General features: G+C 41.3%; 1 protein-coding gene across 6 annotated transcripts in view; it reads right to left on the bottom strand.

Moving 5' to 3' along the window:
* The window catches only part of RUNX2 (RUNX family transcription factor 2), a 540,217-nt gene that overhangs the window by 51,790 nt on the left and 463,980 nt on the right, over positions 1–24,447 (bottom strand). For 5 of the 6 annotated variants that reach the window (XM_069605789.1, XM_069605788.1, XM_069605793.1 and 2 more), the window contains one exon: positions 8,064–8,237. The exons of the other annotated variant lie outside the window; for it this stretch is intronic. In XM_069605789.1, the coding sequence (XP_069461890.1) occupies positions 8,064–8,237 (174 nt within the window). The remainder of the gene's footprint in view (positions 1–8,063; positions 8,238–24,447) is intronic. 6 annotated transcript variants of the gene reach the window in all.

Here is a 24,447-nt window from a genome sequence, read left to right as displayed (position 1 = left end):
ACAATTCAACCAAATTAATTTAAACCTGAAATGTAGATAAAAGCCTTCATTTAAGAAGAATAGAAGTCATATGAAGACACGTTTATTGTATTTTATTTTGTGTTTAGCACCATACCATCCATCTCATTACTGCCCTTGGACACCAGGACTGCTCACACCCTCCATTAATACACTGCATTCACTCATAGTCAATGAATATTACAAACTTCTAACTTGATCATACAGTACCACTCAGCCAAATTCCAGCATACCTTCCAAAGATTTTTCAGGATCATCAGTATCCAGACGCTTGTGGTCAGCACCCCAGAATTCACCATGCAACCAGCTAGATACAAAGAATGTGTGGGGAGATCTTACGTACATACATAGTTCCTCAATTGGGAACATACTCAATGTACATCTAATACTCTGAGAACAAGTGGTAATGTTGTGCCAAAGCCTAAGATACATCTCTTCTGTATGCTGTTCCTGAATCCAGATGGTCTATTAGCACGCTGAATTTTGTCTTGCCTCTGGCTATTCAGCTAGAACTAAGCTTCCATCATGTGTAATACACATACCATTGGTCAGAGGATTTAGACAGATCCTTGTTTCCATCCATCTTCATAGCTACTTAAGGAAGCCTCTAAGTGTCTCCACATTAATGCATTTGTTTATAACTCGCTGTACTCATGGTATAGCCACAGTGGAATTGGAGACCTCACACCATTACCACTTGGAGAATGAATAACACCCATTGATCTAGCTAGTCAGTCATAACCTCCTAGTAGCCCATGTTTTGCACAGCACTTTGAGGTGGCATCTGGTGGCATGTGGTCATTTGCAAAAATCAAACAAAAAACCTAGATGCTTTATCAATGTACGAAATAGACGTTGAATAGCATAAACTTGGGTACTTTTCTAGAGTTAATTTAAGAGACTGTGCAAGTCTCAACTAAGGCAAAGTCTTAGGTGGCAATTCTAACATACGTCACAACTATGCAAGGCACTGTAGAGTTGTATGAGGCAATGGAAGTTCATATAAAACCGATTGCAAGAGCACATTAGTGAATCATTGCAGGTGAAGAAATAATACTGGTACCATTAGCTGAATGCTTCAAGGATTTTATGAATCCCAAGGAGATAAAAGGTCCAGGAATCATTTATACATGGAGTGAAAATGCACTAACAAGATGTTTCTTCCAGCACACTGAAATAACACGGTTACACTGTTTAGCAGTGGCAGATCAATATTGTGGACATGTTGGCTATGTTCAAACATTTTTAAAAGTTGCTGATGCCATTACAGTTCTGTGGCCCATATTCAATGAACAGTAAAAAACGAGCAGGTGGCCTTTTGCCAATTCGTCCATGTTCACATCGCATTAACCATCACCACAGTTGCCATAAGTAGATGTCATTTTCAATAGTCTCTGAGGAGAGACAATACATTGACCACTGTCCTCTTACTCTAGAGCTGCCTTTCCTCCAACCTTTACGTGGAATGGAACATGACAGGAATGTTGAAAAGGGGCCAGTTCAATGCATACAAAGTAATTTAAAGCATATTTTAAAGTTTACATCCTTCCTCTATGGGAAGATGCAAACAGTGGGGAAAAGGTGCATAAACAAATTCAGGTGCAGGGCCCATTCCTTCCGTGCATCACATGACAAACATCTAGATCTCCACCATTCTAAAAACATACCTAACCTCCATCGCTTAACCCAAAGTAAGGGCAGCGACCTTCATGAGGTATGGATTTGGACATAGAAAAAATTATGGGCATCAAAGAATAAAACACAATAGTGTCAATGAGCAATGTTTTCGTTTTAGCTAACCTTTCCACATAGGCCTTAATAATGTTTCCCCAGACATTCTTATATAGAGAAGGGATATATATTTAATCACGTGCATAATTCTCCAAAAACGTGGATGGCACGTCTGTCTATATACCATGCAATGATGCGCCAAAATGGCTCTAGAATACTAGACAGATGTTAAGGTACTGATAGCGAACACGTGGGTTCTTTATCTTGTATTCTGTAATAGAGGATAGATGGGATAATATTGGGTTTAGCTTTTATTTTTCGACAATGTGCCGAATTCCTTTCACCCTGTTTTGTTGCACATCTTTCACATATGCAAAGATGGCAACAAAATATAAATACACTTTCAGGGAAACATGGATGAAGTACAAACTTTCTTCCACATCAAAGAACTATTGTAGAAGTATGGCAGATGAACCTATGCTGCCATCTATGTTGTATGTTTCATCTGAACATTTTGAAATCCCCACATTCAACCAAGCTTCTAAAGTATTACATGTGCAAAATGGTGTTAGATCTGTACTTACTAGTACTTCAAACCAGCGATTTAACTGAAGCAAACGTTAAGGTAACCAGGTAGTGTCAGCTGTGGTACATTAGCCTATACACACTTTACAAACTGAAATCTAATTTCCATCATCTGCACATATGAACATGTGTATACATATACATAAATATAACTACAAATCCTATCACAGCACTACAAACAACTACCATTTCAAACGTGCTTACATTCAAAACAGCAAGTATGAATGCTTTTGAATGTGTAGAGCTTTACAAGCTAAGTGACACTGCTTAATTTCATCTAGCTCGTAATGGCATCCCAAATTTTGCAACCTCCCCAATCAATTAGCATTGCAGTACCCACATGGAGAGGGGAGAAGAAGGGGAAGTGGTTGAAATAAACAAAACAACCACATGAAAAATGTGCAGGACTACTAAGCCCCATGTGTCCGAACACACGTGCCAAGTCCATAACGTAATTCTGGTTGAAGGCATGCACATACGCTGTGTGGTAGCCGTTCTTATATTCCTCATATGAATGTGCTGATGAAAAAATGCAATTCTGATGTAGGCATAATTGAGCAGGCACTGACGATTTTCAACACAGGCTGCTCTGTAGCCTTCTAGAAAGCAAACTTCAATCCATCCGAGGAACATCTCAGCATTACGACTGAAAACTCCAGAACACTGCCTAGTTGTCATTGTCATCTCTTTTTATTTTTTCCCTGTGCATGTTTGCTGAAAAATTAGAGGACCGTGCTAAATACTGGTTTCACACCTCCTTAGCAGCACACAGTATTAAACGTCTTTCCAAAAATATGAAATATCCCCTTGATGGTGATTCAGGTATTTTAAATCAGTAGATCGTAGGGGTTCACAACGGGCTCATGCCTAGTATCAGATCTGATGCCAACTCTTCATTGCAAAAATTATCGTACATTGAGTGACTCATGCCTTGTCTTCTCAACTGAGGCGTTGCTAGGGGAGGGGGACTGAAAGGGCTCTAGCCCTGGATCTTTTGGTTGTAGCCCCTGATAGAAGCTTAGGGGCTATAACCAAAAGGCAAGCTAGCCCCGAGTCCCGACAGTCCCGACATTAGGGTAGCCCCTTAACTTTTCCAGACCTAGCAACAACCCAGCTTCTCAATGCAAAAATGTAAATCCCTCTTGCCATCTGTTTTGGTGAGCCTCCTTTTCAGAGTGGGTACAACAGTTAAAGGATGACCACGGGTACAGAAACTCTGTGCTTTAGGTGGCATCACAAAACACCTTCAGACACCTTCTCGTAGTAGAAACAGTTAAAGTGAAAAAAAGGTTTAAAGCTCAACTGTTCAATTAACTTCACTCAGAAAACAGTCTTGAAATTAATGAATATTAAAATTGGCTACACCATTTTTATTTCCATGGTTTAAGCTATTGTTGGATATTTACCATGGTATGTTATTAGTTAGATGTGTTTAGATTTCTATGTTTCCTTCATTCTGAAATCTTTACACATACGAAATGTTTTACCACCGGGTTATACTGCTTTCCTCTGCTATGCCTAATCATCCGTGTTATGAAATCCTTGGTTCCTTTTCCTACATACTGACTCCCTGTAGCCTAGTATATCCTAGTTAGCTTGACACCAGAAGCTGGCAGGAGCTACTTCTGACTACCCCAGCCAATTGGTGACATAAAAGCATAACTATGTGATGCATTCAAAGTATGATGGGTGTATCATGAAGTTAGAATTGCAGCACACCTTTTCCAAAGGCAGCCCCTGCTTAGTGGATGATGCTGCTTTTCGCACCTGGTTACCAAATCTTTTTTTCCGATCCTTGTCAAGACAAGCTAAACCATGGGATCCTAGCGAAAGATTGAGAGGCCAAGTTACATTCATATATATTTTCCTATACTCTACACACGTAGCCAAAGGCAATGCCAGGTTCAATGCAATACAAAATAAAGGAAAGCCACACACGTTTGGAGATGTTCACCTTTGTGGACCTGCCCACATTTTCATTACAAGTGGATTCACCAGTCTGTCTTAACTTCTTACTAGGTGGGAGAGTTTCTTACTGAGCTTCGTGTCATTTGTAACATGCTTGCTTTTACCTTATGGATCAAGAATATTCATTGTTTCACCCACTTCCCTTTGGCTTCCTGCTCCTTTTCCCAAACTTTCCTCTTATGAGTAAAGTAGGTGTCAGGGAGAGTGTGGCCTTTTCAGCCCACTCTTTGGCATCTGACGAGAAATTCTTTGAGACTTGATTTCCTAGGTCTACCTGCTTGACCATTGCCCGAGCTGTTCACTGTGTTATGGGCTTTCAAATAGGTTGTTTTGGGCATGCTTATTTAATTACCAGTCTTTCTCAACAGAAAAGCTCCATAGGAACCCTACAAATTGAGCACAAAAGAAGAAACTTCAAGATCTCAGGTAAGAAAACCTTACATACCATGCAACAACATTTAAGATTCATAACCTAAAGTGTCTTGTAAGACACAAAGGGACTATGGGCCTGATTTACAAAAGCGTTTTTCAATGAGAAAATCCCATTGAAAAACGCTTTGTAAATCAGGCTCAATTGGGTGTTGTGCCAACACAGAGACGTTACCACCAGAGGTGTTTGAGGTAACTTCTTCAAGGTCTAATTGTAAATCGCTACCAAGGTTCTAAAAGGCACTATTACTGGAGTTACATCCGATGATTCACCTAGAACCGATGCTGACACCAAACCCATTCATCCCAATAATAAAGGGGTTGGAACATCTAAGGAGCCGATTGAGAAAGCAGTCAGGTTGCCTGATGGTACTGACAAACATGGGTGCTATTACAAAGTGCACACATCACTGCACAAGTCATACAGTGATCTGGAAGCAGATTTTGAAATATCATTGAAGTATTTAAAGGACCAAGTGATTAAAACAGCCCCTTCAACTGAATCGAGAGAGGAAGACATCCTCTAGCATTTACCTGTGGCTTCTACTCCATACACCATACATTAAATCAGATGAACTGCTAATGGAAAGTCTGCAGAATAATCTGTAACAAGCTCAAATTAATACTTTCCAAACGTCATTTTTCCTCCTTTATCGAAGTCAAACATTGACATGTTGCTAGAGCCAACACTTTTAGATATCACTGTAAGTAAAATAAAAACATTACATCCTACTTCTGAGAATGCTAAACAATTTGGACATCAAGCGCTCTCTTACGCTCTATCTGGATAGTTTAAAATCCTTCAGAAAATCTGCCACACTCGATTCTATATGGAGACATCAATCTGGGCATGCAAGTTTCCAAAGCATCTATAGCTGGATTGGCTGTAGGCTGTATTAATGATTGCTATCAATCCAGTGGGCGTTAGCCCTCTAAAGGTCATCATATCCATTTAGTCACATATCGGGTGGATGCAGTTGTTTTTTGGGGGCATTTTTCACCACACACTATTTGTAATGTATCGTAACAAAGCCCTATGTGGCTCCCTTGGACTAAAACAATCTGACCATATCTCAGCAACCAGGCGTGAAGCTCACTAGCTACCTATCAAAGCTCATGTTGGGCCTCGTTACGAGTCAGGCGTTAAGGGGTAAACGGCGCCGATCCTTAACGCCTGATTACAAGGTCCCTTAGCGCCATGGTGATTATAACACCTGCTTTTTGCAGGCGTTAAAATCCATGGCGCTAAGGGACCATGGTGCTAATTATGCCACCGTAATTTACGGTGGCGTAATTAGCGCCTTCCCCACTCCCCATTATGCCCTATGAGGCAAAAATGGGAATGGGGAAGGGTAAAATGGGAAATGGGGATTTACCGCCCCACTCACCTTGGAATGGGGCGGTAAATCCGCCATCCACCATGGTGTTAATGTAGTTTACACCATGGTGGTAAGGGTACGACCCAGGCGGTAACTTACCGCCTGGGTCGTAATGAGGCCCGTTGACTTTGAAACTCTGTCTCTTGCCCACTGTTGTACCTACAAGGAAGCGCTTCTTTACTTCAACAACAGCATCATACAAAATCTCGCCGGGGCACTCGTTAAGATCCAGCTCTATAATCTTGCTGATCATCCTTCGCTTTAAGAACAAAAGAGCTGGAAGCATCAGCTTTTGTGTTACGGCTCCCTCCCTATGGAACTCTTTTCCAGCTGCCATCAGAAATTAACAATCATAAACTGTTTTAAAATGCATGCAAACTAATAAGTATGATTAACACCTGTTATCAATTGTTAACACGACTAATGCCTTCTCAATTATTCCTCTATTTTCTGACTATTGTGCCAAACGTTGTGTTACCCTTGGGTTAGGAAATTACAAAAACTTTATCAATAAAAAAATAAATATATCGATTTGGGCATAGATCCACCAGGATTTTTGTAAGGATGACACCTTTGACCCAGGTTCTAGAGCGGATGCAATATTTGGACAATTTGTTTTACACGATAAATTTGGTTAGAAGGTAATGTTTAATATAGTAATGCTTATGAATCTTTCAATGATTAAAAAAGAAGGGGGAAATAGACATAAGAGAATGCATATGTTACTCACTTTAGTCACTGTTGCCTTAGCCTGTAGTTCCCCTTTACCATATGCTCCATTCTCTTTGCCTAACGTCACCTGGTGAAGCTAAAGGACTGTAGAAAGGAAGCGAACAGTAATGGAATGTGAACAGGCAACATGCTTGATGATCTATACACATACCATTATCTTTCCTTTATCAATGTAACTGTGCTGGCTCAGCGGACTAACAGAATAGAGGTGAATATGGTGATTAACTCTAACTTTTTTCTGCATTCAACTGTACCCCATTCATTTTCCGTAAAAACACATTTTTCATGTGGATATCATGTATACATATTGTGAGCTGGATGGGTAAAATGTGTATTGATGACATTGTTAATCATTAGGGACACTATGTAAGGTAAATGGTTTTTTGAGGAGTCTCTGCACCACTCTCAAACAATTATCTTATACGAGTGCAGTGCTTGTGAGGCTGACTATAAGCTGAAAAATAAAATTAGAGTTGACAGAATGGCTTCAAATCTCTATTACGAAACATTCATATTACCTTTCTCAAATCTCCACAAAATGATTGAAATAAATAAAAACATCATATTAATTTCCCTTCTCTACCATGGCCTTCCTATGTTCAAAGGTGCTTTGAGCGGGGACATTAATGAAAAACACATTGTTTAGGCTTCGAGAAATTATGTTAACAAGTGTCTCAGCATCTTTAACTCTACAAAGCGTTCTTTTATAAGATTATTTGCGTGTTTTCGGAAAAATGGCTAATGAATTGAGCTTTTGGTGATTCACCCAACTTCCCCGTCCCAATGACAGAAAAGGTGCTGTGGTCCAGGTTCAGAGCCACGAGGCATCATTCAGGTAGTGTCATAAAGGCAGTACCAAGACAAACTACTTTCTGCGTCCATTGCAAATCTCTCCAAGTCATAAATGGCCAAGTGAGATTGATAAATTATGGATGATTACTATTTTAAAGAGAAATACACTAGAGTTACGCTCTAACTCTAGTTAAGGATTATGGAAGGGGCACCTGTGACAACTGGTTGCAGCGGAGATAACATGGTGGTGCTCAAGTGTGGAAATAAACTGATGACTGAAACCCAAGACTAGCATATTAGCAAAGTAGAACAGCGTCCCTAACTGGCAGTACTAATTTAGAACAGCATTTACATGTTCAGACAAAAAGCCATTGTGACCCCCTAGCTATAATCACCTATAAAAGCCAAACATATGGTTTTGTCCCTTACCTGCAATCTGACTCTGTCCTTGTGGATTAAAAGGACTTGGTGCAGAGTTTAGGGAAGGCCGTGGACTCTGAGTTGGGACACCCACTCTCATACTGGGATGAGGAATACGCCCTAAATCACTGAGGCGTTCAGAGAACAAACTAGGTTTAGAGTCATCAAGCTTCTGTCTGTGCCCTGGAAATAGCAAATCATAAAATTAAATCAATATCATTGTTAATTTACAATTTACCAAACAAGTGAATAAATATAGGGACAATTACCTGGTCAATTGAAGTATAGGGACTCAAACCAGAAGTAAGTATCTCTGGTTTATGGTGAAAAATACCAAGAAATCCCTGGTGTGGGAGATCTACAGCAGTTACAGTATATGTACAAGGATTTAAACAACAGCCAAACAATGTATCGAAATGTTATTAGTAAGATAATTAAAAACAATCTAGTTATCTCAATGGAAAAAGTGTGCAAATCCTTTGGAAATGAGACTACCAAAAGAGCAGTGGTGTTTGCAGTGGTGTTTGCCTGTCATTTAGATACAATAGTTCTTTGACCACTAATCTTCCATTGAAGACGAGGTGGCAAAATCTGAAAATGACTAACAAACACCTAACAGTACAGAACAAAGTAATAAGGAAACTTGCACAACCCAAAGAAAACAGAAATGCAAGCAGGGTGGCACCGTTGCCAACATTACTGCTTCATCTTGGACTAATATTATAATCCACCATTGTTATAAATTGGTTAATGGCTCTTTAAACAAAGGCATGCCTGACATGGGGCAGATGATTAATACTGTGTTGATTCAACTATATATTAAGTAATGCCAAATCTCCTTCAGTAATATTACTGTCCAAATGGAAGTCTCTGGCAACGCTTGTGTAAAAAGAGAACCTCCAGGCCCCCGTTAAGATGAAGAGTATTGTATTATTTTACGTGTGCATCATTATTGTCAAACAATTCAGTTTTCAACTAGGCTATCTAGTTGCTTCAGCACTGTTACCTTCTGATCCAAAACAGCCACTACACTAACAATATCTTCACCTACCATAAAACAAGGGCACAGAACATGGGGATAATGGAGGAAGTAATAAAGCACAAGCTAATGAAAGGGCTTTGGTGTGTGCCTATGTTTGTGTACACATGCAATTAGGTTTAAAAAACAACAGCACGTCCAAGCCCTGATTTTGAGTTAATATTTCTATTCACACAACAGTAAATCACAGAACTATGCATCCAAAACTGTGGAAACATGATCCTAAGTAACCTACAACTCTATGACCTATTCTAAAAAAGCAAACAGTAAGCTAATAGCTGTTCCATATTTTCTACTACTTACTGACTGGTGGAAAGTGATGTTGCTGCTCCATTCTAGTCATATGCGAGACAGTACTCAATTTGGGGTCAGATCACTTTCCTCGCTATTCATTAGCGATTTGTTCAATGAACTTAAAAAATGTGAAGCCAAAATGCTAGAAGTTGCTGCTGTTAAAACAAAATTACAGATCACACTATACTTAAAGGCCACACAGATGTATGCCACTGGAGACATAATTGTCCAGTTCTTATCCTTTTTCTATCCCAAAACTTTGGGTATGTTTGGTCTAGTGTTTTTTATTGTGTAAACACGACTACATTATCGAATGGCACAACTGAAGAAAAGAGGATCCTTCGCGTCTTTACTTGAAAGATTGGAAGCCTGTGCAGGCCTTGCAAATTCACTAGACCTTAATGTCGAGTTACTTAGTTTACCCACTCGACCTAAAACAAATGCACTCGCTGGGGCACTTCATATTTGGCACAAGGCTGCAATGCACAGTGAAACGTATGTGAAACTTGTGCATGTATGTAAAATACAAATTTCAAACATCCCTGTTCTTTCAAGGATAATCACGTACCATACAAATGATACTTGACCTTCATATATTCTCTGCGACTAGGTGAGTGGCTGAGGAGATTTTGCAAACCCTGCTATGGGCACCTTTAGCAAAAGTGATTTCTTCACTACAAGTATTGCCTGTGATAAAATGTTCTACAGGTGCTAATTGCAAAGGGAGATCATCTTCAATATTATGGTGGTATTCCATTTGCATCATCAACAACTCAAAACATAAATAGTTTTGATAAAATACAAAAAATTGGCAAAGGAAATACATCTTTGTGGGATTGTGTCTGTTTTGAAACTGCTGCTTGGAATGAAAAATACATGTTGCAATTTATTTTGTATAAACACAGCTTTAACTCCTAATACACCCAGAGGTTTGTAGCAGTGGAAGGCTGAAAACACCCACGTGTCTATGCATATGCATATATGCAATTGTCTCAATGCATATTCAGAAGTCCTTTTGGGTATGTTGATGCTTGGATATGTAAGGGTAGTTACAAGTGAATATGTGTGTCTTGCTTCACAGCTATGTAAACAATATGCACAAGCAAATTACATGACTTCTAAATAGTCAAAGAATAAACAAATGATTACTTGAATCTGTCGTCTTTAACATCTACCTGGCATCTTTGTTTGATATCGTCCAGATTTTCCTTGTTGGTGTTCAATCCTATGCCAAAGGCACATAGGTTTGCATTAAAATATCAGGTGCAAATGATAACGTTACCAAATTCTCATTCATCTTTTGGCCACTCAAGAATGTATGCAGGAAAATGAATGTATCCATCTTAACGATGCTAAGAGAGATACATTTCAAATATAGGGGTACTCTCCAGGAATAACCCTGACCCACACTCTTTGGACAGCCACTTCTCCTTTCTGGAAATTTTAAAACCTGGGATTCCACTCTTATGAGGGAAAGTCCTTGGGTCATGCTAATGAACAACTGTTTCGTTCAACTGAGAAAATGAAGAAAAGCTGCATCCTTTATCATGCCTAAACATGGGGGCCTTGGTTAGGTGAGCAACTATTCAATTCTGCAGTTGACTCTACCAACTCCTTGTTTCCCGACCTCCAAGAATTTCTTATCAGCTGGCTGCAGATGGTTCGATATGCTGAAGACGGTATGAGTTACTAATCAGGTAGTGGCTACTGTACTCCTAGTCTGTGGTGCCCTTTACCCCATACTTGTGGGAATTCTATTCCATGGTGACAGGAGACACACCTTTTTGTCCAGCACATAAAGGATTCATCCCCATATCATTGTATGTGTACTCAAAGGCATCTTCAGTCTCAGCCCTGCCCTTCCAGGTGCCACCCACTACCTCCCCCACAACTCCTTTTCATTCTGCCGAGGGCTATACCTGACTAATGTGCAGGTTTTAGCAGGAAAAGGTGGGAGTTGTACAGGGGAATATGTACTGGGTTAGAAGTACAGTGGTGGCTTTTATGAGTAAGAAGTAGTTACCTCAATGTCTCGTCCCCTTTTCTCCATACTTTTGTAATGAAGGTGCTGTTACAGCGCCGTCCAGGTGGGGGCACCTACCAGCTGCAGTAATAGGGGGAATGCAAGCGGGCACCTCCAGCGTAGGACAGGGCTTATTGATGGATGGAATACAGTGGTCTAGAACACGCACGCAGCCCGAGAGGCCTAGGGAGCTAGGAGTAGGGTGGAGGTGATCAAAAGGGGACATGGGTGGTGCACGGTAATTATGATAGTGTACACAAAAAGGGTGCTGCCGCACTGTTGAAATCCGGTGAAAACAACAGGTGAGTAAAACCATATGGAGAAGACACAGACAGGCCCATCACGTTAGACCATGTAGAAAAGTGTGCAGACACTACACGGCAGAGGGGTCGGGGAGAACTCATTCAGGCTACTCGTCTCCAGGAGACAACAGTCACGTGGAACAAAAACTAGTTGATACATTACAAGGTCGACAAGCCAAGCTCTCAGGCGCTCGCTGGGACCAGAGAAAATGTAAGATCACAGAAACATGCTTGGGGAGGCAAAGCCACAAGGTATGATCAGCGGTTTCAAATGTCCCCTTGGCAGGTGGGCCTCGGAAGCAGGATGTTGATGCAAGAAGGAGCCAATCAGAAGGTGAGTTTTGGTGTCCCCGAAAAGCAACAGGTACCTTGTGATCTCGCTGATGTCTGCAAGGCCCTTCATTGGTTTGATGCCATCTGAATGTCTCCCTTCCCACAAGCTCAGGATGTCTTGTGTTTTTCCTATGTGTGCTGACCAATGGCAGGCTAATAAAGATCCGGAGGTCAGCATGATGACGTAGTGTTTAATAACAATTAGTCTGTGGATGGAGCTGAAAGGAATGTTGTACTACAAGGGGAGGGTATGAACCAGGTCTGTACGCTCCAATTACTTCTAATTAACCTATGTCTAGCTATAGGGGACTGACGTGATCCCTCAAATCAGCTTTGTGGGACACTCGACAACTCGTAACACTAATCTCAACTATTCTCACTATGCAAATATATCTTCGCTGAATAAAAGATCTGGCCGCAGTGGGCGGTTTTTGTCAGCTCTCATCAACCAGTTCTGTTCCGCTGTGCTGTTTGATTTGTGCTTGCCCAGCTGTAATAAACAGTGTTATTTCTTGCCTGGTCTACTCCCCTTTTTCGGTGACTTCTGGTAAATTACTGATTACATGCCCGTAGAGGACCTCTGATACATTTTTTTTACAGATTTCCAAGCAAACAGAACCCAGAAGGAGGCTTGACCTGACTTGTCTAGTCCAAGAGATTCTTTAACATGGCTTAATTTAACCAAATATCAGCCCAAGGCATAAAGTCCATGAATTAGTGTTTGCAGAATGTCAACATCAAGGAATGTGTAGCGGCCCTAGCAATACTTTCTCAGAGGACATGCTTCGGAAAAGGTCACTAACGCTGTCTTGGCTCGCAATGCATGTGTAGGTGTCCCCTTCAAGGATGGGGACGTTTCTACATAGATTAGCATTCAGATATAAAAACTATTAATCGGGCAATAGTATCTCTGGACAGATGTTAGCCCTGAAATAGGCCACAAAAGTGTTTGAGTACTCTAAAGTTGTGGAGCTCAATGTCCTCTTCCTAAGGTGGGCAGATAAATGTGCATATTTTGTTTGATTTTGTTTGGTTTTAAAACTGGACTAAAATGATGCTAAACTCATTATCTGCATATTATAAGAGATAACGAAATGCACAAAAAGAATGGCACATCTGCCAAATGTGGAGGAAAGAAGAACAGGTGGACAGCAACATTGACTGTTTGCAAGAAACAGAACGCGACACCAAAAGGACTCAGGGTCACAACCCCTCTGAGGACTACCCACAACGCAGCAAATGCTGAGCAGACATGCAGAGTATCGTCAGAAAGAAAAAAGAATCACCTCATACACCAGCTCTACTCCAAGAGCAACGGACTGTGGGATAAACAATCTCACAGCAGAGAAAGCACCCCAACCTGAATATTAACCGAGAAGGTATTATTAAAAAAAAAACACAGAATTCTTTCTTAAGTCGTAAGAACAGGAAACTCCACAATCTAATTGAAAAATTGAAAAGTCAATTTCAGGACAGGGAAGGTTCAAGCTACTCCCTGAAAGAGTGAGCCACACTGTGGACAACAATGTAAACCCAATGAGCAATCCTATCACCAATCAAGTTATCACCCTCTCTGGGAACAAATGTACACATGCTGAAGAATATGTTGTTTCCAAGGGGCTAACATTTTGCTCCAGCCAAGAACTCGATGAAATTGAACCTCGTGTGGAAATTGACTACATACAACACTTACAACTCAATGAATATTTCCATGGGTAGAATGATGAAGAATGGGCTGGCTGTCACAAAATAATGCTCAACACCTCCATATGGCTGGAGGCCAAAACTTGAGCTAAACATTGACAGTGTCAGAAAATGTGTAGGATATGACAACTCGGAAAAAACAACATACTTCTTAACAGAGCCTTAACTCCCAAGAAAGAAGGGCAATTAGAACACTCCAAGCAAACAAGGAAATCATCACAAAACCTACTGACAATGGTGGAGATGTTGTGGTCATGGTTATCCAGAAACAAACAGATCCAGAGTATTGCCAGGAACTCAGTGATGACCCAACCATGGAGTACACAAAAACTCTGAAACAAATAATCAGGTGCATGCAAAGCAATGTGCAGGAACATCTGATAACATAAATTCTGACTCCTGAACATTCAATATGCTCTCAAACATTAACTAGGAAATCGGGGCTGCCAAGCATTTCTGGAGTCAAAACATTAACTAAAGCCATGTCTGTATGTATTGAATCGATCCTAAAACCTCGGATGCTGGGCACAAACAGCTTTGTACAGGAAACAATGCATTTCCTCAGGAACATTCAAGAGGTAGACCGTGTACCACTAGAAGCACTATAGGCACTGTTGTGTGTCACCTAATTTTACTCCAACATTTTACATGAACATTTTCAATGGAATAAGGAAAGGTTACTGGGCATAGTGACTACTTTATCCCTAGTTCAGTGTCCCCTTTCTTCCATATTTATAGGAGTTACCACGGAGTGGGGATGGGACTGGAGCCATAGCAAACCTAAGTATGCTTCCCTTTTAAGAATATAGAGAGTGAGCAGAACTGGACCTCATGCTTGTAGCATGACCATGCCCTGAACCCACCCTCCAATGCTCTGTTCACTCAGTGCATGTACCACTGGGAGGACCTATATACTAGGGGGATGGAGGGCGGGTGTATGGAAGAAAGGGATATTGGACTAGGAATACAGTGCACACTACAGTGAGTAACATTTTCTTACTCCAACGTCCCATGCCCTTTCCTCCATCCTTATAAGAGAGAGTATAAAGCACTACTCTAACCTAGGGAGGATGGAATTACACTGCTGCAAAGATATTCCTTAGGACTGCTTGTCCAAACTGGCCGTCAACACTAGAACTGGAGTCCTGTGCATATTATTTGCAGAAAGCTGAAGAGGAGGCTCTTGTCGCTGCTTTGCATATGGCCTCTCAGGGAACATAATGTTGAAAATCTACTGCCATAATCTTTGCTCTAGTCAGATGGGCATGCATGCCTTGAGAGGGAACCTTGTCCTGCAGTTGGTATAAGTGAGAAATGCAAGAGACTAGCCATCTCGCTATAGTGGCTTTAGCTGCTTGTTTGACTAGATGTACCCCACCAAAGGTTACAAATAGTCTGTCCGAGGACTTTGAGATAAAACCAAAGATCTTTTAAACATTTAAACAATGCAGGATACGATAGGCTTCTGACTGTAGATCTGGAACAAATAAATTCCTGGTTTATATGGAATTCCGAGACCACCTTTGGTAAGAACAAAGGATATGTCAGTAAGACTACCTTGTCTCTGTGAAAGAAGAGATAAGACTGCTGAAAAGATCAATGTAATTTGCTGATATGACAGGCTAATGTGATTGCCACTAGGGAGGCCGTTTTCTAAGTAAACAGGCATAGGTCAACTGATGCCATTGCCTTGAAGCGCTTGTTACAGCGAGAGCTGTCAAAACTATATTCAGTTCCCAATTTGCAATAGGATAACATTCCGGTGGGAAAAGATGGACAAGCTCCCCAAAGTGATATTTAATTATTGGATTTGCAAAGGACACTAGCCTTTCGTTATTTGAGAGTTATGCTCCGATAGCCACCAGATACGTTCTGTGTGAAGAGACCTTAGACCCAGAATGAACAAGACTTTTCAAGAAGGAAAGGATGTCATCTTCAGATGCCTGTAAGGGAGCTCTTGACTTTCCCAACACTCAATGGCCAAAACAATGCAATTTTCACTTGTAATGTCATCGGGTAGATGGTTTCTGGGATGCACCCAATACCTCAAAGTGATGGTCCAATAAACCCAAGTGACCAATGAACAATTTCTTATGTGAAAGACCACCAAGGTAAACTATTGTGGGCTGGGGGGCAGTACCCATCCCAGCCCCTTGCTGGTGAACCAGCTCTGGAAGGAGGGGAAGAAGGAGAGGTGGTCCATTTACCATAAGCAGTATGTCTGAGGACAAGTTTCTCTTCGGCCAATAGGGGGCATTCATGAGAACTTTGCATTACCTGATGGCTCAGAACTTCTGAAAAACTTTCAGGATCAGAGGGAGAGGTGGAATTACAAATGCGAACAGGTTGTTCCACATGCATCTCCCAATGACCCTCTCCTTCTTCCTTCCATGACGCATGATAATAATGACACTTGTTAAGTTCCATCTTGAATAGATCCACCGGGGAAGACCCCTGGAGGCAAAGATCTCCTGGAAGGGTTCTTCACTCAACTCCCATAAATGACTGGTGACAGACCTCCTGCTTATCTGGTCCGCTTCAACATTGTCGGCTCCTGCTAGATGAGCCCCTAGTAGCAGTATGTTGTTGCTCAGTGCCCACTCCCCTAAAGCACATGCTTTCACCGACTTGGTGCCTCACTGCTTGTTGATGTAGAACATTGTCACCACATTGTCCCTCAGTGTAAGGTCTTTTGAGTGCTCTATTAATGGAAAGAATGCTTGCAGGGATAAGAAGGCTACCTTAAATTACAAGAAATGTATGTGTTTCTGAGAGTCCTTCTCATTCCAAATGACTTGGAGATTCCCCAAGGTTGCGCTTCACTCCGATAGGGATATTGTGATGGTAAACTGAGGATGGTCATAGAAGGGGTTGCTTAACCTGACGTTCCTGTGATCTGCCAACAACACAAAGTCCTACTGGAGCCAGGCCTGTCAGGGATGAGGTTCCCAGTACCAGCCTTGTCAGGAACCGACGTCCCCTAAAACTAAAGCCCTGTACTAGACCCTTGTGGGTAGTCTCCTCAGAAGTAGTCTCCTCAGAGACCTCGGGGCACATTCTGGTACCACAGGGGCTAACCGCAACAGCCCCAAAGAGCACTCCCACCTCAGCTAACCCCATAAAAACTGCCACCTGGTTAGGGTGCCAAAGTAAAGAGAGCTGTACTTTCCCCCTTGGATCTGACATAGCTTCTGAGGTGACCCAGTGCCGATGACCGAAAGATGTCCTCCCACCATGTCTGATAATTCTTGAGAGACTTGTATGAAAGTGGGTCACAGAGCACACATGCGTCCCAGGGGTTGAGCAGGCGCAAACACTAAGCAAAAGTGTGAGTATGTCTTTTACCAAGAACATCCTGTGACACCCGTTGCACACAGGGAACCCTGCTTTACCTGGAAAGGGAAGGAGGAAGCGAGGGGAGAAGAGAGGAAAAATTACAAAATAAAGTGTGGGGAAGCAGTGAAAAAAGAAAAATAAGAGAGAGAGCTGCATCCGGCCCTCCACCCATCAGTCAAAGGAGCATGGGAGGTGGGGCTACACAACCATATCCGCCACCACTCGTTCTTCAAATCTCAAAAGTGAAGAACTCTTGGGCTTGCTGTGACTCTGCCCCCCCCCCCGGCCCCTCTCGTCCATGGGAACCCCATACATGTATTTATTTATTTATTATTTGCTTGTTAGGTGCTCATACAGCAAATACATTCTGTCTCAAAGTGTCCATAGGGCAACGGGGGGGGGGGACATGGGATTGCAGTACAATTAACAAATACAAAAGTACAGTGGGGGAAGGGACGGCTGAACCTTCGATGCCTTGTGAGTATCCAGAATGTGCAAGTAAAGCAAGGAAGAGGGCAGTGGGGTAAGTGCTGGGGTGTCAGTGCTTGAGGGTGAGCCGCAGATGAAGTGCAAGGTATGCGACCAGGAGCTGTGTTGGGTGGAAAAGTGCAAGTCTGCATTGCAGAGAGTGTGCCGAGGCAAGTGCAGAAGGTAGACAGAAGCTGCAGAGATTGGGTGTGAATGGTCAGGGGTCCAGAGAAAGCGTAAGGGTTCAAGACACCAATCAGAGTAACTGTGGGATTATCAGAGGAGGGTAGAAGGGAAGGAGGAGAGTCGTGAGGTGCTTTTGGAACCTAAGAAGGTCCTGCTCAAGACAAAAAGGGAGGGGGGAGACTGTTCCAAAGGAGGGATCCAGCTGAGGAAAGCGAACGAGGAAAGGTGATTTGACGTAGGAGCATGTTTCCTACAAAAGACAGAAACGGCATTGGGTACAAAAACGGCACCACAGTATGCAAAGCTTTTCATGGCAGAACTCAAGCAGTGGTTTTTACAACAACAATCACAGAAACCTCCAACATAAATGCACTACATTGATGACATTTTGGTGATTTGGTTGGAAGGTGTAGATTCCCTGAAACCATTCTATGAATTCCTAAATGGCTTCTACCACCATATTACGTTCACAATGGAATATTTCGAGCAAGGAATATACTTTCTGGACACCACTATATCTGTTGGAAAGAATGGTCACCTAGAAACAGCTGTATATGGTAAACCAACAGACAGGAACGTATACCTCCGCCGGACAGGTTTACATACAATCAACAAAAGATGATCTATTAGGTAGAGTTAGGCCATTTGATATCAATGTTTATGTTCCTACAGGAAGACAAAGGAAAACCAACTTGCAAGACTTTGTACATCCTTCTTGCAAAAGAGCCACACAGTTAGACAAATTGCCAGGGAATATGATGAGGGGTTGAGAATATCGCGAAATTACCTGCTTCATTATAGAGACAGTGAAACCACAGGAAGAATACACTTAGTTGTCATGTATCATTCAGCACTAACACAACTGAATAGAATTGTTAAGCACCTACAATCAATATTTAACAGAGATGAGATGAGGGATCTTTTTAAGGAAACCCCTTTAATTACACACAAACAACTGACAAATCTGTACTCTATCTCATCAGAAGCACCTTTTTACCAGACCAGGAACAAATTCTACATGGGACATCCTGATGCAATGTTAGGAGATGTATAACCTGCCAATATATCTGCAAAAGAGAATCAGATGTAACAGCTCCACAGAACCAAACATTACAGATACAAGGGACATAAATAGCAAATCGTCCAATATGGTATAGCTCATCCCATGCAAGAAATATCTACAAGGAAAGTATGTTGGTGAGACTTGCAAGGAACTACGTGAAGGAATAAAACTGCATAATACAATATCTTGAACCGTACAACTGAAATTAGTTGCTAACACTTTGCACAGGATGGGCACACACTGCAGGACCTGTCAGGGATGGTACTGAAAGGTGGCCACTCGTATACCACACACAGAAGAACATGGACGCTGAAGTACTTGAAGATGCTCAACTTAAAAAATGCTAGACACAGACACATGATTTATTGTACACTATTGCTTATTTTGAGCCTGGGACCTTCAAGGAAACTACACCATCAGTACAAGAAGATGACCTGCTGTTACCACCTTTCACATATGACCGCTGGAAACAATGTTTCAGAACCCTGAATGCATAAAGGACACAGGCATCATGTATGGCAATTTTGGATGTCTGAGCACAATTGATTTGTACCCATTATCGAACACAGGACATGCCCAGCCAACAGTGGGAAATTCACCATTCTAACAGTGGTAACATATTTATATACTTATCACTTTGTGTGCAAGTCAGTATGGCACTGTCAAACATGAGGCACAACTAGGATAAATTTGGACATGGCACCTTGAAAGCTTAAGGAATATTTTACTATATGTAATTTATTTAAAAAGACACTCGGCGGAGGCATATGCGGCAATAAGTATAGACGCAGAGAAGGCTTTTGACAGAGTAAGCTGGGTTTTTCTACGTCAGATCTTCCTTAAAATTAATTGTGGGCCGCTTTTTCTTAGACTATTTCAAGCTTTATATAGGGATGCAAAGGCAACAGTAGCTGTAAATGGGAGTCGCTCTGAGTGTTTTCAGATCCTAAAAGGAACGAGGCGAGGTTGTCCTTTGTCCCCGTTATCTTTGATCAATTAATTGAACCTCTAGCAATTATGATTAGGAGTCAAGCAAGTATAATGGGTATTCCATTTGGGGAGTATATGTCGAAGGTTCTTTTGTATGCAGATGACCTCTTGGTCCTGTTTTCAAATCCAGAGCGATCATATCCGGAGCTTCTATTGACACTACAGGAATTTGGCAAATTCTCTAATTATAGAGTTAATGTGGCAAAGACCTTGATTTATCCGGTTTCTGTTTCATGCCATAGGGGGTTGTTTGATGTGGGTAGGGAAATGTGGGCTGATTCGGGTTTTAAATACTTGGGTATTCATGTGAATAGGGATGTTGAGACCCTGCTTGCGCATAATATCTACCTGAAAATTGCAGAGGTAGACAGTCTTTGCTGTTGACTGGAGAAGCTTAAACTGTCCCTATGGGGTAAGCTTAATGTGGTGAAGATGTCCATCCTTCCGAAATGTTTATATATCTTTAGTATGCTTCCCCTGCCTCTGTCAAATAATCTTTTGAAATGTATTAATAAGTCTTTGGATAAGTTTATGTGGGGAGGAGGAAACCGGAGGCGAGTTTCTGAAAGACGTCCTCCAAAAATCAGTAAAGTTGGGTGTCTTTGGTTATCTGGACATGCGGCTTTACCACTCTGCATTTACGCGCACATTACATCATTGGTTGGAGTCTAATCACATTATACATGCAGTTTGTATTGAAATTGAGAAGTGATCTGTTTCATCCACCCCTCTGGATATGCTTTTGTTTATGATAAGAGGTTGCCTGTTGGTACCACTCCGACTTTTGTAAAGCATGTTGTGAGAGAATGGTATAAATGTAATGAGATTAGGGGTGAGAGACATTTGCTGTGTGCTGACTACAGCTTATGGAAAAATCAGGCCATAAAACTGAATAACCGTGTTCTGTCACGGGTTTCGTGGCAGAGAGCTGGTATCTAGAAAAATTGGTCAGGTTTATGATGGTCAGAACATGGTTGATTTTGAGTACCTGCGGTTTAAATATAAGCTGAAGGCGTCTGAAATTTGTCGGTATAATATTCTGCGGAAACTTTTTGTTGTGCTTTTCTCATCATTGAACGCTACCCTGCACTCTTCACCTACAATTTTACTTCTTTCAAAGTCCATGCCCTTATCTGCATCGACTATATATAAATGAATTATACCTTATGCGTCTCAATTGCCATCTCATTGTGGTAGAGGAAATTGGGACTTGGATTTGAGTTTCTCATTATCAGATGCTGAGTGGTACCACATTTGTACAGGTCCAGTTAAATACAAAGTGGATTTGGATCTAAGGTACATGCAACAAAGAATAAATAATTATCTGTACTGGTCCCCAAGAAGATGAGATTCAGCAAGCTATGTAATGTAGACACATGTTGGTACTGTAAAAGAGATGTGGGCACTACACTCCATATGTTATGGTTATGTGGTTAGATACAATTATTCTGGGATGGGGTTTTTAGGAGAATGGAACTGGTCATGGATCTAGCCATACCCAGAGATCCATGTGTTGGGGTGAAAGGTTTGGTTTCTTTAGGTGTAGGATTATCTACATGCAAAATGTGTTGGGCGTATAGAGTACTCCTCTTTGCAAAGAAACACATTTTGAAATTATGGAAAAGTGACACTTCCCCTAATATTGATGATTGGTTGCAAAGTATGGCTTTTCTGTCAAGGAGAGGGAAAATATCATCTAATACAAAGAACCAGCTTGATAAGTATAAGAGGATTTGGGGGCATTTAATGATCTTTATGCTTAATCATTAGTCACATTCTAGGATTTTTACTTTCTTTTGATTGCTGCTCTTCTTTATTGTTATTACCTTGTAGTTTAGAATACTAAATTGTTGTGAGCATTTTTGACTTGCACAATTATATTGTTGTATTGTTTTTAATGTTTATACATGGTTCCAAAATAAAATCAATTAAGGAATATTTCTGTATTGTTCCATCTTTGGCATACAAGTAGGCCTAAGAAACTCTGAATGGCCTACTGTGCGACCAAACTAAACTCTGATAATGTTTTAGTCCCAATTCACTAGTGTAGAGTGGGGTTCTTAGTCCAGATGGGTATTACAATCACTGCTACCAATGATTTGTCTGTGGCAGCCAGCATGATACTAAAACATATTTGTGATTGGAAACATTTGAGACTTGTTGAAACATTGGACGTGTAAGACCACACTTCATGTGAAAAAACAGACTGTGCAAGGAAGTTGAGAAAAAGCATATTCCTTTCTTTCTTAAACTGTGTGCCTTTGAATCAAACATTTTTCAATTTCTCTACAATAGCATAACGTTTTTTCATACTGTTTCTGTTTCCTTCTAACTTTATGGCCCTTTAGATAAAGGGGCCATGCAGGACTGAATATCCTGCCTACTTCTACCTGCAGACAATGGAGTTAAAAATGGGAAAATCCCTTGTCTTAGTTTCCTTCTTTTTTTTCTTTTTTTTCTTTCTATGAACAAGTGATATCCAGCTATGTGTGTGTCTGGGACTTTGAAAGCATAATATTTTCAGTTAGTCCAATAAAAGGTATAAAAACTTTGATGTTCTTTGACAGTAAAACTGGACTAACACAGTGCCAAACTCTATCTCTGCAGATTTATATAAAAGTCAGAGAGCACTTTTGGAACAAAGTAGCAGTATATACACAATACAGCCTTGTCCTTGAAAAACAATGTGAAGGGTTCAGATGCCAAAATGGCTTAGAGTATGCTAACTCTGTCAACTGATGTGACGCAACCATAATGTCGTTTTTCCAAGCTCGCGAATCTGAACCAAAAGGATGATGCTTAAGGCCTGATAGAAGTGAGGAGCCTTGAGAAGGAGGGCTGTCAGTCACACACTGGGCAGAGGGTACTTGAGGAGGAGGCAGGGGGTTCACAAGGTTCATGGTGGGAGGTTACAGATGGCTTTAGGAAAGGACATAATGTCTGTGAAGTGGGGGTTGTGGGAGAGAAGTGTGGTAGACTGGGTAATGATTTTATTTGTTTCTCCTTAACTAACGTGCATTCAGGAAAGAGACTCTATCCCCTTCCAAGATGTAGGGGAGTCTTCTAAAAGATGGTTAGTTAAGCGCTCTTTGATCAGGAGGTTTGGAACAAAGAGCAACAGTCTAAACTGCTTTTGATCCAGGGCATTAGAGCAAGCAGGTCACAATTTTCTGAGCTAATTCCTTAGGCCCTTTAGAGACAGATTAAAGAAGAAATTTGAGCCAAACTAGAATAGAAAAAACAGACACCACAGTTTCCTGAGACCAAAAGACAGAGATATAAGTGAATTCGATGTTTAATTACAGTGTACATTGTTACTTGTTTTAAAGCTACAGTTGGAATTCTAAATGTACTCTTTGTTTAGAGAGGTAGAACACTGAAAGAGAATTTTTGAGGAAAAGGAAAACCCTGCATGTATACAGCGCTTAAAGAGAAAATGACTGAGTTGGTAAAGGAGAGCAGAAAAAGTTTCAACTAAAATATAATATAACTAAAAACACTATACCTCTCTAGCGTGAGTGACTTTTTAGCCCCCAACTGAGGTGCAGGGTACGACTATAACATCGTGTTAGAAAGCAAGTGTGTGTTTTTAAGGTGGTAAGTGCTACACCGAATTGCATTGCGCACAAGTCTTAACAGTGAAAACATTGAGGAGGGCGCGTGATCAGCATACTGCAGGCGTGCAAAGGCATGCAGACTGATATGTGCCAATATTAGAGAAAGGAACCTTCATGTGGCGAGTGGGGTGTGTTTTTGTCTGTTGGGACACTATTCTCAGAACGTGGGAAATTGCAATGAGACTTTTTGGAATATGTATGGGTGAGCATCCATCAAAGAAAGAACATGACGGGCATCAGCAGTGAGCGTTTTCAGTTGTGTAAAATAAACTAAAGACGTTGAGAAGCAGTAAAGGCGAAGAAAACATTTCAGAACAGAGAAGGAACAGGAAAGATTAGCTTTTGAACTTCATCTTAGGAAAGATCAAATGTCTTCCAGAATAAAATGTATTTAAGAGATAACAAAAGATAAGTTATGGAAAGCAGCAAAAGAAAAGAAGAAAGGAATTTATTAAGAATGGCTAAGCTCTTCAGCAGTTGAAAGAGCTGTACAAGTTTGAGGGAGCTAACTTGTTTCACTTTATGTATTGCAGATCCACATACTGAGCCCAGAAATCAGAGGACACAGAATTAGTAGGATACTGGAGGTTTATTATTTTGTCCACTTTCCCTTTCCCCTCGGGAGTGTCCAGTCTGTGATTGTATAGTCAGCTGTAGCAGGCTGGAAACTCAGGTGGGGTTAGTGGGGTTCGGCCACCTCAGCAGGAGTGATCTGATTGACTGCTTACACTCTGTTCTCTCCTCCCCTCTCAATTTTCCTATCTCCTCCCCTCCTCTACTTACTTTCTCCTATGCAGTTACTCTATCAGAATTGTCCCTGGACCTAGTATGATAGCAACCTCATCTGTCGCTCTCCCTTCCCCTTACTGTTCCCCCCCTCCTCCCAGCACTATCTGAAACGTTGTCAGGCCTAGTACGATAGTCGCTTGTTTTGTTCCACCCCTCCCTTTCTGCACCACTCTCCCTCACCTTTTGTTTTTTTCTGGCTCTACCAGAAATGTCGTCAGGCCTAGTACAGTAGTCGCCTGTCTGTGTCCA

Source organism: Ambystoma mexicanum, chromosome 4p (genome assembly GCF_040938575.1).
Source record: "Ambystoma mexicanum isolate Mex_15411 chromosome 4p, UKY_AmexF1_1, whole genome shotgun sequence".
NCBI lineage: Eukaryota > Metazoa > Chordata > Amphibia > Caudata > Ambystomatidae > Ambystoma > Ambystoma mexicanum.
This window is presented reverse-complemented; position numbering and strand designations above follow the sequence as displayed.